Source organism: Vespula pensylvanica, chromosome 24 (assembly GCF_014466175.1).
Source record: "Vespula pensylvanica isolate Volc-1 chromosome 24, ASM1446617v1, whole genome shotgun sequence".
Classification (NCBI taxonomy): Eukaryota; Metazoa; Arthropoda; class Insecta; order Hymenoptera; family Vespidae; genus Vespula; species Vespula pensylvanica.
Window position 1 is genome coordinate 1,095,165 of NC_057708.1, and position 20,982 is coordinate 1,116,146.

A 20,982-nucleotide genomic window follows, 5' to 3' on the forward strand; every position below is an offset into this window, starting at 1 on the left:
TTTTTTTTTGTTGACAGATGTCACCAGAGGTAAAATGACAAAGTTGTTTAATTGATTCTATTCTTTTCTGATTGTTTTGTTTTGTTTCTTTTTTTTTTTATTTTTATTTTTATTTTTATTTTTATTTTGACCGACAGATGTCGCCAGGGGTAAAGCGAATAAAATTTTTTAAACGAATTATGAAAAAAGTTTTTGGCTGACATCTCTCTCTCTCTCTCTCTCTCTCTATTTTTTTTCTCTTTTTATTTTTATTTTCTCAATACTAATATCATTAGGAATAAAACGATGAAAAACAGTTTAACTCATTCTATTACTTCTTCTATTCGTTTGTTCACAGATGTCACTAGTGGTAAAATGACAAAATTGTTTAATTAATTTAATCTTTCTTTTTTCTTTCTTTTCTTTTTTTTAAACTGACAAATGTCGCTACGAGTAAAAAATGAATAAAATTTTAATTTAATTACGACATCGGATTCTCAGTCGTTCATCTATCTCTATCTCTCTTATGGGACCCCCATCATACAAGATTACATTACATCAGCATATCATTTTCAATCACAGAACGAGAGAGCTTCATTTACAAGTCTCTCTCTCTCTCTCTCTCTCTCTCTCTCTCTCTCTCTCTCTCTCTCTCTCTCTCTCTCTCTCTCTCTCTCTCTCTCTCTGTTTCTATCTCATTTACAATTAAAATCAAATGCACCGTAGGAACGCAAATGTACGCGTTTATAATTAAAATTTGGACGCATTTCGTATCTGTTTTAATCTATTTCTGTACGTAAATCAGGATGATCTATGTAGAAGGATCTATGATTTGTAGAAAGACTCGTAGGTAGTCCCTCAAGGATTTCGAGAAATCTCATAGTTGGTAAAATATGTCTGGAGTTTGTTACATCAGGGGTTGCGTCAAAGCGAGAAGTATAATGAAACAAATATAGAATGTTTGATGTGTTTCTAAAAGAGAAATGAATCGGTTCAAATGTAAGCAACTTCAACGGAATAAATCTGCGAGAGAATTCGAGTTTCATTATTTTTTCTTCCTTTTTATTTTTATTATTATTATTATTATTATTAAAATATTGAAAAAAAAGTGAGAAAAAAAAATAAGAAAAAAGTGGAGAGAAAAAAAGATGGTAGAAGAAACTTCATTACTTCTTTTTATTAATTTCTTTTTTTTTTATATATATATATATACTAATTTACTTATGCGATTAAAAAAAAAAGTAAATGAAAAACAAATAAATAAGTAAATAAAAAATAAATAGATTTTCATTCGAACATTGAGTTTTCATTTTTAAACTTCGACGATGCTAACCTCCAATAAAATTGAAGAAATAATTATAGAACAAGGATTATAAATAAATAACGAAATAAATAATGATAAAAAAAAAATAATAATAATAATAATAATAATAATAATAATAATAATAATAATTAGATCGTAAAAGATAATCCGACAAAAAAATGTAATTGTTATTTATTTATTATTAATCCTATAAGTTTATATAATTAATATATAATTATATTAATATTAATATTATAATTATCAAATTATAATTATTAATATATAATCACGTTAATCCTCAAAGCATCTGAAATGATCTCTGTCTCAACATCGATCGAAAATTTATGAAAAAGTGTCGATCAAATTTCTCCTTCATTCTTCTTCTTCATACATTGTTAAACGGTAATCCTTCTCGATCTAACGATCATTATCGTTAGATCCAGTGTTAGATCCCGGCGGAATGATTTATGAGATCGCTTGAAAAGCAATCAAGAAAGAGGTTTTGCTGAATTTCGAAGACTAACACGAACTCTTCCTCTGACCAACGAAAGTCGATAAGTAAAGAGAAAGAGAGGGGTAGGGGAGGGAAAAAGAAGAGAAAAAAATGAGGAAAAGAGAAAAAAAAACGGAAACGTAATTCGTCGAACGATCGAAAAAGAGAAAGAGAGAGAAACTCGTTAACAACAAATTGCAGAGCTATTGCTACTTCTACTTTTTTTTTTTTTCTTTTTTGGATAAAACGCAATTTCAAAGATGGCGAATGACGAGTTTAATTACACTGTCTCTATTAATCATACAAGAATTGCTCGATTAAAAGGCACTAATGACTTTTCTTTGAAGTGTATAAAAAGACTCGCGATCTTTTAATTATACCGCTAAGTTAATCAAAATGATTTATTCTCCGGTAAGAAATCGTAAGAAAGATAAAAATTGTAAAATGTAAAGATCGATGCGTTGGAAATTAATAAGAAAGAAAAAAAAAAAGAAAGATAAATAATAAACAAATAAATTACAACAAAAATGTTATCATCATTATATATATATATAATTAAATATTTTTATTGCATTAAAATTAAATAAAAATTCGATGCTCTCGTAATTGTAATCGAATTGCAATTAATACGCAATATTTGAAAATTTTTATTTTTCAGTTGAATTCATCTCAATTGTAATTGCAAAAAAAAAATACAAATAAATAAAACAATAAAAAATAAATAGAAGAAAAACTTACGCAAACTACAAAATTTACATATGGAAACACGATTTTGAATGTAATCGCGTACCTATCAATTTTTCTCTTTTCTTTCTTTCATTTTGCTTCACTTTCTTTTTATACACATATTTTATCGATATATATACAAAGCACTCTATTTTCCTTTTTAATTTTCATTCGCTTATCAACTAAAAAATGGCGATTACTTAATACCAGATTTTTCGTGTAACGTCATGATTATATTGGAAAGCAGTCACGGTATATATTAACCCGATTTTAATTTACATTTATATTCACCACCAGCCAGCAAGCCAGCAAAAGCAAGCTAGCAAGCAAGCAAGCAAGCAAGCAAGCCAGCCAGCCAGTAATAGTCTAGTACCAAACCGCAGTATGTGTAACGACCCGAATTCAAATTTGGCGCGCATGCCAATAATCGAATACTGAAAAATATATGTATACCAAAAAAGGTTATCCCAAAGGGATAACCTCAATTACATAGGATACAAAAAAAAAAGAGAGAGAGAGAGAGATAGAGAGAGAAAAAAATAAATAAAAAATCAAAAAAAAAAAAACGAAAGAAAAAAGAAATGAAAATTAGAAAATTTGTTACAAAAAAAAAATAAATAAATAAATAAATAAATAAATATACAGTCCCTTAAGCTCATAGTAGTTTACCAAACTAATCTTTAATACGAAATCTCATTATAAATTGCAGCTACACGAGGAGTTCGTATACGTAGGAATGTAAATTCAAACTGAACGAGGAATTTCGTAGTTACTTAGAGAACATACAGAGATGTATATACTCGGTGTCTCTAAAGTAATCAATCATTGATTTTCGATTATATATATATATATATATATATATATATACGTTAATTTAAATAATTACATTGGTAATTGGTTTAATTATCGATTTAGCTATAATTAAATGAATTAAATTGAATTAAATTATTTATACTGATAGTTAATAACGAAGAATTAATTTTATGTAATATAATACGAACACGTACACAAGCAATTTTCTAATTCGTATAATTTTCTAAACTATATATATATATATATATATATATATATATATATTCTTTTTTTCTTTCGTTTAATTTATTTTTTTCGCAGAATTCATCTGATAAAAAAAAAAAAGACAGAGAGAGAGAAAAGAAAAAAGTGAAAAAAAAGAAAAAAAAACTAAAAATACAACGACTCGTATAATCCTCAGAATTATATTAATTAAAATTTTTCTCGTCGTAACCCTTTGATTATATACTACGATTAAATACCGTTATTCTGAGAAATAGCAAATGGTTTTGAAACACTGTGGACATTGATGACGCCCAACAGAAACTTCCAACTTAATTTTTAAAAGTACTATATTTTTCTTGGTATTTATTATGAAATAAATATCTATTGTATAAACATATAATAATATCATTGTAACGATATTTTTTACTTTTTTTTCTCCTCTATTTTAATTCTAATTTTTTTTTTTTTTTTTTCTTTTTAGCATATTTACTTCAAAGACATCGCATATGTAATATGCACAATTAAAGAAAAACTAAAGAATCAATTTGAATTATAATTTCTTAAACAAATATTACTGAATTAATCTGATAATTGTATTATTTTGTAAAATATATAATCTGTTTAAAAACATCCAGTACATACTCAGGTACATACAGATAATAATACGTATATATAATCAAAGTAAAATATCTGACATATAATTTTATATATATATATATATATATATATATATATATATATATATTATATATATATGGTCATAGTGTCAGGTAATAATTTATTTAAATAATTTCTATTTTTTTTTTTTTTTTTACAAAATCGATTGATTCATTAGAATCACTCAGTGTATCTATATGTATATGTACGCATATATATATATACATACATATATATGCGTATATATATAATATAAACACACATATAAATCCCTTTGCGTAACTTCTCTTAGCAAGACCACTTTCAAGTCGACTTTTGATAATTTTACCCACGTCAAATAATTTTCTCTTTAACGCGTAACCTACGTACGCAGTTACTTTCACAGGAAATTGCACATATTTCTCTTTCTCTCTTTCTCTCTCTCTCTCTCTCTCTCTCTCTCTCTCTCTCTTTTTCTTGAGATAAACTCAACGTAGAAATAATTTTAAAGAGAATGATGGCGACTACAACAACAGAGAGAAACAGAAAGAGAAAAGGAAAGAGAAGGAAAATGATAGAAAATATTAAGTATTTAATAGAAAAAAAAAAGAAAAAAAAGAAAAAAAAATATAACTCACCACTTTATCGTCGGCGTATATCATGGACGACGAAGGTGGCGCTCCGGTGGCGAGCACAGTAAAATATAACACTAGCACAACCTGGAACATCATTTTCGGTGGTGCCCAATGAAAAACTTCGACGACAAGAAGAACGTCCAACCAGTTTTTCTTTTTCTTCTTTCTTTTTCCTATCTTTTTTGTCTTCTTTTCTTCTTTCTTCTATTTTTTTTTTTTTTTTTTTCAACGATACGAAACGAAACCAAACAATATATAAAAAAAAAAAGAGAGAGAATCAGAAAAAGAAAATAAAAATAAAAATATTATTATTAATAATAATAATATAACAAAACACTTTCACAAAACACTTTCACAAAACACAAATGTCTCGTCGTTTTGTTTCTTCGAGCACTGTTCGCGAGAGAGAGAGAGAGAGAGAGAGAGAGAAAGAGACACAGAAATTGAAAAGAAATATTAAAAAAGAAAAGAAAATTTAAACAAACAAAATATCAAAAAAAGGAAAAAAATGAAACAAAGAACGAAAAAATCCAATTACAATTCGTTTTTAAAACCCAACAGTCTCCGATTGTCACTCTAGAACTCTTCTTTTTCTTCTTCAACGTCTTCTTCTTTTTCTTTAACGGGGAAGGGAGCGCGCGCGCGCGCACACATACACAACCACCCGCGCGTGTACACACACATATACACTTATCCGTGTATCAAAAAGAAAAAAAAAAAAAGTAGAAAAATGAAACGAAACGAAAAGAAAAGAAGATCAACAATTCGTCATCGATCTCATCGAAATTTAAGAAGTAGGAGAAGGGGGGGTAAGGGGTGGAAAGTGGAGAATGGAGGGGGTACAAAATGTCCTACGAAATCCACTTCTTCTAACGAGTCACACTTCCTACGTCGAGGATCGAGACGTTACTGATGATTATAAACGCCGGTTACACAGTGTTTCCCACTTGTAAAGAGGAGAAGGAAAGATTGAATGGTAATGGCGGGGGTGGGGGTGGGAGGGGGGATTGGCTGGCTATGAGACGGGGACAGAGGAGGGGGAAGCGCGCGCGGATAAAGAGGATGAATCGAATAATAAGAGTAATACGTGTAAATACGTTATGTTTACTTCGCACGTAAAATTAAAAAAGAAAAATAAAAACAAAAAAGAAAAAGAAAAAAGATTCTTTCTTAGAGAATTATTCTTTGAGAATTTTCTTTTCTTTTCTTTTCTTTTTCCCGATCGAACGAAAAATATATTGAGAAGAATAGAACGATATTCGTGACTGTATATTTTCAGAAACAAATTTTCGATTATCTAAAAAGAAACGAAAAAAGAAGGAAATAAAAAAGAGCGTCGAAGAATCGTCGATTTTAAAGATTGATTCTTTCCAACTTTTCTTTTTGTTAATTCGTTCGTTTGGCTTTTTTTTTTCTTTTTTTTTACGCGAAGAATGTTTGGAGATATAGACAAAGATGGACGAAATAAAGGGAAAGAAGAAAAAAGAAAAGATACGAAGGAAAATTATAGAGTTCGTCGAGTCAAAGAATTTTGTTCACTTTTTAATATCGATTGGAATAATGTGAAGAACGATAATGACAAAGATCTGGAATAAGATGGCGGAGGAGTGACGACGATAACGAAATCTGTGATGGAATTATCGTTATTAGGGAATAGGATAAAGATTACGATTGATAGTGATAGTGTGAAGTGAGACAATTGAATTAAAGAATGTTGTTTCGATGCAAGAGGATTATTCATTTCGAGATATGCAATAAGTAGGTTATGTTGTTGTTATTGTTGATGTTAACAACAAGACACTGTAGGAGTATAATGGCGGAGCAAGAGTAGTAATAACAACCACCATTACCAACACCAACACTAATTATTACACCAGAAACACTGGTAACACTATTTTTTTTTTTCTTTTTTCTTCTTGTTCTCGTCCTTCTTCTTGTTCTTCTTCTTGTTCTTCTTCTTCTCCTCTTTTAGTCCAGCACCCCTCTTCTCGCCACTTCTTTTTCTTCCTATTCCTCTCTCTCTTCCTCTTCCTTATCGCGTATCTACCGACTTCCGTCAACTTGCCACCACCACCGCCACCACCATCACCTCCTTCTTTCCTTCTTTTTCTTCTTCTTTGCCAATGACGACAATCAAGATGACGACGACGACGACGCCGTATTCCGGCTTCGTACTTTCCTCCGAGTTCGGACTTCCCAACGATTGGCACGTCCATCCGCCGATCTAGAAGAAAAAGAATTAAACAAATTAATAAATAAGAAAATAGATGAATGAGTGAACGAATGAGTGATAGTTATAGGATTATTATAATCACTTTTTTTTTTGTTATTTTATTATTTTTTGTTTTTATTAAGAATCGGGATAAAGAATGTGATCCGCCATTTTTTTTTATGTTGCAATTAACACTGAATTGTAGAAACTTTTTCTGACAAATTCTAAAATATATAATGAAGGCCACGATTTAATTATCAGAATTTTAATATAATATAATAATTCTGTATATAATATATATATATATATATATATATATATATATATATATATTAATTGTAATATCAACAAATTTCTTTACATCTTATAAATATTATATTTTATTATTATATGTATATATATATATCACGTTGTATGTTATAATAAAATAATTAAACGAAACAATGAAATTAGATCACAAAATGTTAATAATATCTATGATTAACAAGATATTAATTACACACACATATATATATAACAAACTTCTGAGAAACTCTCTCTCTCTCTCTCTCTCTCTCTCTCTCTAATGAGAATGACGTGATAGTTACGAAAGTAATCCTGACCCTTGTATATTCCATTCATTTTTGTCCTGTCTCACTTTTCTTTCTTTTCGTTTTCCATCATCTTAACAACAATTATCCATAAACTCTAATTTCTTTTTCTCCTTTCTCCTTTCCTTTCTTAGTCGTTTATTCGATACGAGTATTAAAACGCAATAAAGCTCGAGTCATCCCAATCTAATGTTTGTTTAAAAATTTCTCCCCTGCATCCTCTTCCATCCAGATAAGAAAGAATGAGAAAGAAAAAAAAAAAAGAAATGAAAAGAAGGGAAAAAAGAGTAAAGTAGATAACGTGCCTGACCTTGAATGATACAACGAGAATAAAGAATAATAGATGTTAGTCACCCCTCTCTTTCTCTCTTACTCTCTTTCTCCCATCCTTTCAAAGTTTCTCAAGGAAACTTTTCAATCGCTTTACGAGTACTATTACGCGTCACAACGTTCTTTATCTCTGTTAGTACCGGACTGACGAGGGTTAACATCTCGAGGCAAATGAGAATGATTAATTAAAGAGAATGGCCAATTAATAGGATGAAGAAGAGAGAGGCCATCCATTCTCTTCGACGAATGGCTCTACGTTTTTTGTTTATTTCGTTTTTCTTTCTTTTCTTTCTTGTTTCTTGTCCTACTTTACAAATAAATTCGAACGTCGAACGATATTTGTTTCTTACGTGTGCTTCTTTTTGGCACTAGTTCAGTATTTCGAAAATTTCTTTTTCCTCCTTTTCTTTTCTTTTTTCCTTTCTGCGCCATTTTGCGATATTCTTTTTTTTTTTTTGCCAGAAAGAAGATTCTATAAAACTTTAAACTTAAAAAAAGATTGAAAGAATGACGATAAGTATCCATAAATTTTGTAAGTAATAATAAAATAAAATAAAAAGAGAGAGAGAGAGAGAGAGAGAAATAAAAATGAAAAAGAAGAGATCACGAAATGATTATTACAAAATTTCTTAACTATTAAAATCGATCTTTTACTACGATTAAAAAAAAAAAAAAAAAAAGAAGTAATAGAAATAAAAGAAAATCGATAAATTGAACAATGACAAGAAAATATGCAAATAGGATAATCGAAGAGACGTTTGAAGATAAACGAAGACGATCGAAGTTAAATTGAAGATGGTCGAAGTTAAATTAAAGATGTCCGAAGATAACCGAAAATTGACGAAGATGACCGAGGATGGCCGAACCTTGCTAGAAAAGATATTACCGAGAGAAAGAGAGTGTGAAGAACATACCGGAAACCGGAAACCGGAAGGACGATGAACAAACGCAACGAGAAGAGAACTGAGGATGATTTATCTTTGTGAGCGTGTCAACGCCACTCGACCTCATTTTTTCGGCTCGATAACCGGAATTCTTTGCTCCACGATATCGAAACTTTGTTCTCTGTGTAAAATGATGACGACCATATACCGCCATGTTGAAAACATCTTTCCTTCTACTCCTCCCCCACCATCTCTTCTTGTTCTTCTTCTTTTTCTTTTACAAACGATCCAAACAGATCGTTTCTAAAGAAGATAATCAATAAGAGTTCTTCTACTTCAAAGTTATCTCAATCGTAACTATTAATTCGATTAGGGCATATGGCCAATTATTTCTTTGGGGTCTAACATAAGCTACTCGTAAATAATTTCATTATAGAGAGAGAGAGAGAGAGAGAGAGAGAGAGAGAGAAATATAATGAATATTTTATGAGGAAGATACATGCTTTTAAATTTTCGATAAATTAGTGGTTGGTTGGTGTCGTCAGGTTAAAAAAAAAAAAAAAAATAATAATAATCGAATAAAAATAAAAAAGAAAATTAAATACTTCTTTAAATTTTAATACAAACGTTCGCTTTTCTTTTCTCTCTCTCTCTCTTCAATTTTTATTATTCTTTTAAAGATTTTTGTTTTCCTAATGTTCAATTTCTATTTATAGATTTTCTTACTATTACATAATATATATATATATATATATACATATATTTATATTGCATATGTGTCAAGTCATTTTTAACACATATATATTACATACATTTTTTAATACATATATATATATATATCTTATTTTAACAATATATAACAAATAATATTACAAAATAATTATATAATATAATTATATTACTGCAATATTATTATACTGATATAAATAATACTATTAATAAAATAAAAAACTATATATATATATATATATATATATATATATATATATGATTACGCATAGGATGAGTAATAAAAATGATTCAGAATATACTCGTAGGAAATAAAAAAATATGGGGGAGAGAAGAAGGGAGCAAATAAAATACAGTGAAAATAAAAATAAAAATAAAAATAAAAAAAAAAACGAATAAAAAAAAAAAGAAACGAAAGAAACAAATAGATAAAGAATAAAAAAGAAAAATAAAAAGATGCGTGCGATCGTCGTCGTTATGTCAGCAAAGAGTAGGAAGTATATAGTACTTCGTTCTAATGGTGCGATAAATGAAATAGACGAGGAGCCAACGAGTCCGATATCTTCTTTTAGTTATCTCCCTTTGTGCCTTTTTTATATTCGAAACGAAGACGCCTCTTCCATTTCATTCTATACGTATACATATATACATATATGTATGTATGTATGTATGTATGTATGTATATCCATGTACGTACGTAATTCATATTCGTACTTTAACCGATCGTTTATTATTCCAATTACTATTATAACGAATATAAGATCATGTCATTATTATAAATAATGGAAGATCATACATTTTATTACGATCATATTCTTTATTATTATTTTAATATTATTTTTACGATATTATCATTATTATTATTACTTTTTAATATCATTCTTATTCTTATTTTATATGAATTTGTTTTATATTGATTTTTCTTTTTTTTTTTTTTATGATTTAATGATTACTTTTATCATTATCATTAATTACTATTATTTATTTAGAGCAATAGTTTTCTCAGAACTAAAACAAAACGAGCCTTTACATGGTGTAATTATTATTCAGGTCAACTTTGATAATCAATCTCTTTGTTAAATACTTTAACACGATAACACACACACACTCGTATTTGTCGAACCTTTAACAGGTGTACGGTGTATTCTTATTTATTTCTTTTCAAATGGAAAATATTGTTATTTTTACTATACGTATCAAATGAGAAATTATATTAAAAACAAAAAAACAAAAAAAAAAATGATCTATAGACTTTAATGTATATTATATATACGTATGTATTATATATATAGAAAAACTAAAACTAACACAAAAGGAAAATAAACATTTAAAACGAATGATGCAATATTCGTCGAGAAAAAAAAAGAAAAGAAAAGAAAACGAAAACAAAATAACGAAACAAAAAATTAATTCTTTGAAATTGGCAATTAATTTCTTCGGACGCTGGCAACGAAGGAAAAAAAAAAAAGAAAAGAAAAGAAAAAGAAAGAAAGAAAAACCTTACGATAATTTCTGCATCAATCGATCAGGCAGGAAATGACTAGAAAGAAAGAGAAGGAGAATTAATGAGTAAGATGAGAATGAGGGAGAAAGAAACTCATTGAAGCGAAAAGACCAAACCTTCCAAGTAGAAATCCAAACGTTCCATCGTGCATTTTCTCTCTCTGTCTGTCTTTACACGGCCTCTTGCTCTCGTGCCACCCCATTTCATCCCCATTTCATCTCTCTCCATCTCCCAACCCCTCTCACCGACCCACCTGAGCCATTTCAAGAACTGCGAGAGAAAGGTCGTGTCACAAAAGCGGAACCGTTCGTGGACAGTCACGGAGTAATTCCGAAGTCAAAGTTCATGGATCCTTCCCCTCTCCAACCCCTTCCAACCCCTTCCAACCCCTTTACTGGATACCCTTTACCGACTATTTTATCAAACCCTTTACTACCGCATACATACCAACCTTCGCATTCTGTATATTTGAATTTCTTTAAGTTAACCTCAAATTCGAGATATAAAAAGTATTTCATTGTTAAAATGATTAAAAGAAAGTTACATGGGTAATTTAGTTACTAATAATGATTATCTACGATATTACCTCTTCGTTTTTTTTTTCGGGTGAATTTATAAAAAAAGGAAAGGGTAAAAGACGATTTGTGTGTTTAGGATGATAGGTAAGATGGCCGACATTTGTTTTATAATATAATAGATTGTTTTATAATGTATAGATTGTAATATAATATGATATTAAGATATTGTTAATGAAATACAAATAATTTGATAATATATATATATATATATATATAAAACATGTGAAATTGAATAGAAATATCTTAAACTATTTTATATCACTCATTAAAAACTAATATATTAACAATAATATATATATAAATATATATATAGTATCCAAAAACAATAAAAAAGAAAATTGAATATTTCGATATGAAATATTTAAAAATGATTAAATTTAATCCGTAAAGTTTCAGCTAAAATTAAATGAAAAAGTTGGCTTAAAAAACAAAATGGCGATATTAAAATATTTACATCTACATAAATTACGTATATAAAAATAAATATTAAAAAGAATATTTAACAAAAAAAAAAAAAAAAAAAAAAAAAAAAAAAAAAAAAATGAAATTCCGAAATAAGATTGGATTGAAAATAAAATGGTGCACCCTAAAGGAAAAGAAAAAAAAAATCCTTCCCGCGCAAATTCAAACAATGATAAAAATGTGATTTGAAATAGTGCAAGTCAGAGCAGGAGGAAAAATTCTTTCGTTCCTTTTTCTTTTTCTGTAACGTCGGCCGTAGAAAGAAGACGAAGAAGAAAAAGAAAAGAAAAAAAAAAAAAGGAAAAGAAAAAGAAAAAGAAAATAAAGGAAGAAAAAGAAGAAGCTAAGGAAAATGAGATTTATGTAATCCGCTCGTTGCGAACGAGCTTTGTAATTTGTAGATCCGATCTTACGGGGACGATAACGCTGGGATATTATTCAGTCGACCTCACCCTTCTTCGTCCCCAACCCCATCCCTATCAACCAATCCCTTACACCCTTCCTTTTCTTCTCCATAATCTGGATTTCTAAGATGAAAAATTCGACGAGGACAAGTTTCTAAAAGTTTTACTTCCTCTTCCCCTTAAAAAAAGAAGGGAAAAAAAAAAAAGAAAAAAAGATCGCTAGACGTATTTTCAAACGTACCTGAATAGATTTTTTACTTAAAAAAGTTTTTATTTAAACAACAAATATATATATATATATATATATTTCTTGACATTCGATCGTTAACGAAAAATTTCATGGATTTAATTTCTCCAAAAATTTTCTTCTCTCTTTATACCGATATAAATTTGCGATTAAAATTGTCTTCGAGATATGATCAATTGTTAGGTTATGTTTGAAAATTAATGCTTCATTAATATTAATAAATATTAGTTATATGTTACTGTGTGATATAATTATATCAGTTTAAGTGATACATTATTATTATTATTATTATTATTATTATTATTATTATTATTATAAAAGAATGGAGAATATTATATTATATCATACTATTATAAAATATAACACTATCATAATAAATAACATATACATATATATACATATTGCAGTATAATTATAACAGTATTAGTAAGAGTAATTGATGATAATGACGACGACGGTAATAATAATAATAAATAATGTAACATAATTATACTAATTCAAAAAATAGTCTAATAATAAATAATAACATAATATAATCATGCTAATATAATCTTCACATTATATAATCTTATAAAAATATACTCTAATAACTCTAATAAAATTAAATTAACGAATATAAATATTTACGAATATATAAACATATATTCTTATTTCTTTTAATAAATATAATATTAATCTTTCTATTTCATCATTCTGCTACAGAATCTTACTTTTATCGAAACATTCGTACGAGTTTTCTTTTTTTCTTTTCTTATACTCCAACGAAGGAAAACACACACATAAATAAACATATAGATGTGTCCAATGTGTCGATGAGAAGTAAGTATTTCGATCGGGTAATATATAAAGACTATCATCAATTCTACCTAGTCAGAAAAACCGTTGAAATAAACGAAGTAAGCTCATATATATGTGCATATATAACACTCATTATGTGTACATACATATATATATATATATATATAACAAAAGAAATAAAGACGTAACCGTCCTAACGATTCCTGAAAATATTACTCGACGCACAAAAAAAAAAAAAACACATTACATACACATACACAAGAAAAAGTAGAATATCGAGAGATGATCATATTACAATTATTTCTAAAAACATCGTCTTCAAGGTCTTTTCACTGGACAAAACCGTTCGTGGAAAAACGAAACTGCGAAGGATCACGTGATCTTAGCCGTGAAACAAACGACAATTGGTGTAACGGTCAAAAACGTTCGCACGCGACGAAATGAGAAAGAGAAAGATAGAGTGAGACAGAGAGAGAGAGAGAGAGAGAGAGAGAGAGAGAGAGAGAGAGAGAGAGAGAGAGAGAGAGAGAGAGATGATCCGCCATGACGAATTTTTTATACATACATATAACTCGTATAAAAATAAGAAAAAAAAAAAAAGGAAATAAGAATTTTCTCAGAAAGAAAACAAACAACTGTTAAACAATTATAAACAAGATAAACAATTATAAATTTTAACAGATTAAACAATTATAAACAAGAAAGAAGAAAAAAATATTTTTATCGACCATTATTAACCGATAATATTAGGTTAAGGTCAGTATCGTAATACAAAAAAATATATATATACATGTGTGTGTATGTAACGAATAAAGCGGTGAAGGATTAAGCCAATGAACGATAAGAAAGAGACAACAAAAGAATAAGATATAACGCTTCGTTGTTTTATAATTAATTTCGAACATTACTTTTTCTTCGATTTTCAGTCACAGTTATATAAAAAAAAAATTGCAATAATTAATTAATTAATATCGTAGAGATCTTTTAATAAAGCTATGTAACGTTATATTTATGTAACATAACGAAGTAAAAAAGTAGTATAGAGTTCGATTCATTAAAAAGAATTTCGCGCCATTCGCACAAGGAATCGTACGTGAAAAGCTTTTTCCTTTTCGTACGATCGTACGTTGTTCGATCGTTTTAGAAAAATTGATAAGTGCGTCGAATTCGAAAAAGTACATTCTATAGATATAGTAAAATAAATAAGTAATATAATAAAAGTAAAATACAATGCTATAACAAATAACAAAGATATTAATAATAAAAACATAACTAACCTCGTAATCCATCGGCTTCGATGTTCTCAGTTCGTGCCTCGTTTCATGATGCCTAAACACACACGTTCGCCGTGAAATTGAAAAAAAAAAAAAAAAGAAAAAGAAAAAGAAAAGGAAAAGGTTTGAGAAATCGTGTCTCTCGTTGGAAATATAATATACATATAGTCGCACGCGGATGAGGGTAAATACGCGACGTATGTAGAATAATAAAAAAGAAGAAAATTATGCACGGATAAATCTACACGAGGTAGTAGAGAATCGTGTATATATTATGACGGTTTCATCTTCTATATCTTTTCAATTTTCACGTTTAACATTCGTTTATAATCGTTAGAAACAAAAAACAATGGAAATAAATTTTAAACGAAGGAGGTTATCCTGCATGTATCGTTACATCGGAAAGCTCGTATGAAATTATTATGCGAGCGTGTAATTTACAGTTTTTTATATACATATATGTATATATATATATATATAAGGTATGTGTGTGTGTACGTGTATATTATGTATGCATGTTAAATACGTATACGTGATAAATCCGAAGCGACGTCGAAGGGATAAAAGGGAAGCACACGCGACGAGACTCCCTTCGATGTTGACCGTGCGCCGCGTACCGCGCGACTGACGCTCTTGTGCTAAGAGGACCACTGCTGCGTTCCCCCACTCCTAACGTCTTCGACCAATCAGACGACCACACGCGCCGCGTGCGATCTCCGCGACTCCTTAACTCCGAGTACGGGAATTGGAACGCGATCATTTTAAACATTTGAAATGTTTACGAACGGAAAGGTCGACGATGTTTGTAGAAAAAGAAAGGAAAGACTGTATTAAACGATATCGAAAGTTTCTATATATTTAATTAATCTTACTCCGTAATAAAACTTTTTATCTTCGTCGATTATATTTTTCCTTTATTTTCCCTGTCTCTTTTTAACCTATAATTCCTTTCTTTTATCGAAGAAGCGCTAGCACGTGACCAGCGCCAAATTCAAATACGATATTCCATATTTTTAATTTCGTATATATATATATATATATATAAATATATATATATATATATATAATTATTTTTTCTTTTCTTTTAAATTTATTTACATCGCGAAGCGTCTATCAAAATCATTCCGATAAAACGATGAACATATTCCGACGAGAGGAAATAAAATTTCTATCTAAAAATCTGACCTTTTGAGCGATGAGAAAAAAGAAGGAAAAAAAAAAGAAATAAAGAAAAAAAAAAGATAATCTTCCTCTCCGAAAAAACGAAAATATAGACATACGTTATTTCTCTCTCTCTCTTTTTTTTTTTTTATCTTAGCTTAGTTATAACGATCCTATTAATATCTCTCGACTCGAAGGACGTGGGAAAAGAAAAATGGTTTAATCTGTAAACTCTAAATGCCCTACCTAACAGACCATGATTTTTTTACCATCTTGCAAACACACACACACACACACACACGCGCATACACGCTCTTACGTTTATATACCACCCACTCTTGTTGCTTCAACAACCGCGGGTGCGTCTTCCTGCGTTGGCGAACAAGTATTTGGTTGATGTTGATATCTTTCTACACACGAATATAAATACACATTACGTATATGTGTGTATATATTGCGATATTAACGATGTAATATTAACAAGCGGTACGAAACTTGAGTAATTATTAAACGACGAAGGAAGAAATACAAATATTCTTTCATTTTTTATCATTATTATTACTTTTTTTTGTTTATTTTTCTTTTATTTTTTATCTTTTTACTAGATCTTTCGTAAGAATCTATTACTTCTGTCTTGTTTTTTTTTTTTTTTTTTTTTGAGTTTGAATTTGACCTTCGATATTTTCAGGATTGATCCTTTCCAGTAACATATAACCTTTAAGTTACATAATTTCATCTACCTGTGCATTTTATCAAATCTTTCTTCTTCTTCTTCTTCTTCTTCTTCTTCTTTTTTTTTTTTCTTTTATATAGACATTCGTTCATTAAGCAAAATTAATTTTGAAATCATTTTATAGAAGGTTCGTTTTATATCCTCCAAGTTTAAGTTAAATAATTAATACACCGATAATTATTATATATTTATTATTACATATACTTCTTTATTCGTTATAAATATATCGATTATATTTATTTAATATTGTATAATAATAATGTTACACATATACGCAAGTAATTATGGTGTAGTGATAAATTATATTGAATAAGTAGAAACAATAAATAATTTTTTTTAATAATAATAATAAAAAAAAAAAGAAAAAGAAAGAAAAGAAATTAACAAGCAATGTAAAAGATATATCTGATATCTTTTTAAAGACATATTGATAATTTATGGGGTAAAGGGGAAGGTCAAAGAATCTCCTATGAATTTAACTATATTATAAATATTATGGTGTGTTCCTCTTACTCCCTTCTCTTTCTCTTTTCAATAGACACCATCAGTTTTCTTTTACGTCAATAGTCTTTTATCTTCGGCATCACGCATTCGAAAGGATATTACACGAACGTTGAGAGCCTATCAATCAATCTGTCCAAGGACATTTGTAAATATCCTGATTCTTTATAAGTTTTCAAACCTTATAAGGAAATACTTTCTTCATCCCTCTCCTTCGTTCTTATATCGTTTCTTATATCGTATATATATATATATATATATATATATATATATATATAAAACTTGATTTAATACATTAAATTAAAATAATTTACATACGGTCTTATATAAAAGAAAAAAAAAAAAAAAAGAGAGTAAGAATAATAATATCATTATAATTTGATTACAAATAAAATATAAAAGTATAAATTAAGATTAAAATTAATAGACCTTTAATTAAATTCTTCTATTTAATTACTTATTTTAATTTCTTATACAAGATACACACACACAAAAAAAAAAAAAGAAAAAAAAAAAGAAAAAGAAAGAACAATTTATATTAATCAATTCTAACAAGAAGATGAACATTTCGTGAAAATCGATAATTTAAGAATGATTTTCTTTTAATCGACGGTCAAAAAAGGATGATGTTTTTTTTTTTCTTTTTCTTTTAATTCGCAGAATTTAAATCTCACTTTCTCTCTCTCTCTCTCTCTCTCTCTCTCTTTTTTTACTCATCCCTCTCGTAAACTCACTCTTAATACATTTCATTCTACGAAATAAATATAGTACCGTCTGCTCGTGGAGGTCACGTTTAACTCGTATCGACCCTCCTGAAAATTACTTGTCTAGGGACTAGACAGTCCTTATGCACGCGATTAGTCAGTCGATAAAATGTTCTATCTATCTCTCTTCCTCTAACATACATTGCAAACGCACACGCACGCTTCGTTTCGTCATTTTTGCATATTATCTAACATGATTTTATTAAAGAAATTTGATGGAATTAATTAAAAGAAATAAAACACTGTATCAGTAATCCCAAAATCAATATACTAAATCAAAAAATCTTTAACAAATGACATTAATAAAAAATCGATTGAATCTCTTCGAGCAATTTTTTCTAAATCAATTTCTTTTCTTAAATCGTAAGATCGTACCAGCCTGTTTATTAATAAAATTGAAGGACAAACTGCGAGTCCAATTAGTCGTGCTTTTAAAAATTATCTAGAAATTTATGATTCATCTTTTAGCATCGTTTGTCCTTATTGAATAGTGTTTATCTCGATCTTTTGATATACTCATATTATTGTAGTATTTTCTTGAATATTTATTAGAAAAAAAATATTTCTCGATGTACGAATGATTTAATATTAAATAAAATTTCGTTTCTTAATATATACACACACACATATATATATATATATATATATATATATATATATATATATATATATAGATAGATATACGTATCGAAATACGAATGAAAAAATATTTTCATTCGATTGCATATAAAAACGCACTATCGTGATTCTTGTAATAATAATAATCGATCGATCAACGATATGTTTGAATAATTAGTTAGAAAGACGTAACGAGAAAGCAAACAAAAACAAAAACAAAAAAAAAGGAAATAAAGGAAAAAAAAAGTAATAATGAAAAAAAAGAAAGAAAGAAAGAAAGAAAGAAAGAAAGAAAGAAAGAAATGAGTGGTCGTTAAACCTTCGGTGTCGACCATGGGCCAATGACCAGTCATTTCCCGACAGATAAAAGTACGTTAGGCTAAAAGATAACTTCATACTGGAGTTCATCCTGCCAAAGATGAGTGGGTGCTACCGGAAGTTGAGGACCGGAGGCGACAGTGGCGCCATTGCGCGTCATTTCTTAACATCGTTGATCGGTATTGTCTTTCTTTCTTTCTTTCTTTTATATTTCCTTTATTCTTTAGAAATTCTTACTAAGAAATTCTTGGAGGAAGAATTTCTTAGAACATTGTATAATGGACGAAGTTTAAGAAAAAAAAAAAAAAAAGACACAATTGAATAGGATTTATTTTTTACAAAAAAAAAGGTGAATTGAAGAATTTACTTATTTTGTGGATCGAATTGCTAACGATGATGCAGTTATCTGTTAATTATCTTTGCTAACTATAATTTAATATTTGTTAGGTTCTCGTTTCGTACGTATGAGAATTTATATATATATATATATATATATATATATATATATGTATATGTATATGAATCATTTGTCAGTTACATGATAAACGTCTAAATTCGAAGATACCACTTAGGTCGAGGTTTATAAGCAATCCCGTTATTTTAGATTAATCAAATTTAATTCTTTCTGTCCACCATATTGGTTTCGATGAACTCGATCGATAAATAAATCAATTTTGAAGAAAGTTTTTTAACGTTCGTATTTATTAATTGTTATTTAAAATAGCAAGAAAAAAGAAAGAAAAAAAGAAAAAAAAAAGAAAAGAAAAGAAAAAAGGGAAGAGAAAATATTTAGATAAAGAACATTGATATAGAAGTATCAAAATGATTCATACGGACAGTCGCGACGACACACCGGAAGTCAGTGATTGTTTCGAAGTGTGGTGACCTCTGTAGCCTTGACTGTCGAGGGTCAATCGCCTTTTTACCAATTAATCCGATCTCACAGTCATTATTATTCTAGAGCAAAACAAAGGAAAAAAAATAGTCGAACCAATTGTTATACTTTACAATTCATGTACACTAATTAGAATAAGGTCAAATTTCATACTCGACAATTGAAAATTACCTTGGTACGCCACCTGGTGATATCAAGATGCATATTATTAATAATAAAAATTAGAAATTAGAAATTGAAAATTTCATAATCAATTATACATACATATCATTAATTAGAAACATATAGATTTCATGTGACGATAAATTTATTTTTATGAAACGTAAGATTAAAAATGAGTTAAATTGATGAATACAAAAATTTCAATACTTAATCATTAATTAATCAGTAACATTAGTAATTAATTGATGATCAAAATTATTACCATTCTTAATCTTTAAATAGATTAAAGATGTTTAATAAAAATAAAAAAAAATTATAAAAAAAAAAACAAGACCAAAAAAAAGAATACTTCGAAATTATCTGTTGGTAAGTTTCCTATTTAACATTTTCTAAATACTAACTATAGAACGTTCCTCATTTTTATCGACTGCGAGAAACTCCTAGAATTTGTAATCTACTATGATCGTGAACACACTTTGTAAATTTGCTAAAAGAAAAAAAAAAAAAAAGGAAAAAAAAAAGGTATCAAAGAGTAAAAACGTATTTGAAGAATTATTAAAATATTATTCCCAATGTGAAATTTTTTCATTCTTTATTATCATTTATATATCATACTCTACATTATCGACAATTTCGAGGAAATAGATTACAGCGCTAATAGGATTAAAAATTAGTACTAAAAATCATCCGTTACACATTTTTCTAAGTATCGAAGTTATATTTGTAATTACTTTACTTTCTCGAAATTAGTTTGTTTATCGAATCTAATAAATATTCAAGTCATTTGGGTTATGTCATACATACCGTTGTATTTGCACGAAGTTTGATGTAAGTAATGATCAAATTGATTTTGTTTATCTTCATTGAAGAAATATCAAATTCAAATTAATTTTTTTCAAATAACCCTTCGATCTTCAAGATAGAAAATATAAACGAAATACAAATTAATTTCTTGCATTAATATCGATTACAACGTTATATTAACTGAAAAAGTGCGGTCTTTTTTTTTTTTTTTTTTTTTTTTTTTTT

At 28.3% G+C, this 20,982-nt stretch overlaps 1 protein-coding gene across 5 annotated transcripts in view; it reads right to left on the minus strand.

Annotated features, from left to right (window-relative positions):
* LOC122636971 (matrix metalloproteinase-2-like) overlaps positions 1–20,982 on the minus strand; it is a 210,791-nt gene that overhangs the window by 169,868 nt on the left and 19,941 nt on the right. For 2 of the 5 annotated variants that reach the window (XM_043828705.1, XM_043828704.1), the window contains 2 exons: positions 6,855–7,013; positions 4,793–4,993 (listed from right to left, as the gene is read on the minus strand). In XM_043828705.1, the coding sequence (XP_043684640.1) occupies positions 4,793–4,993; positions 6,855–7,013 (360 nt within the window). Of the gene's footprint in view, positions 1–4,792; positions 4,994–6,854; positions 7,014–14,804; positions 15,257–15,318; positions 15,416–20,982 lie in introns of those variants that run through there. The other 3 variants (XM_043828707.1, XM_043828709.1, XM_043828706.1) reach the window with 3 other exon arrangements.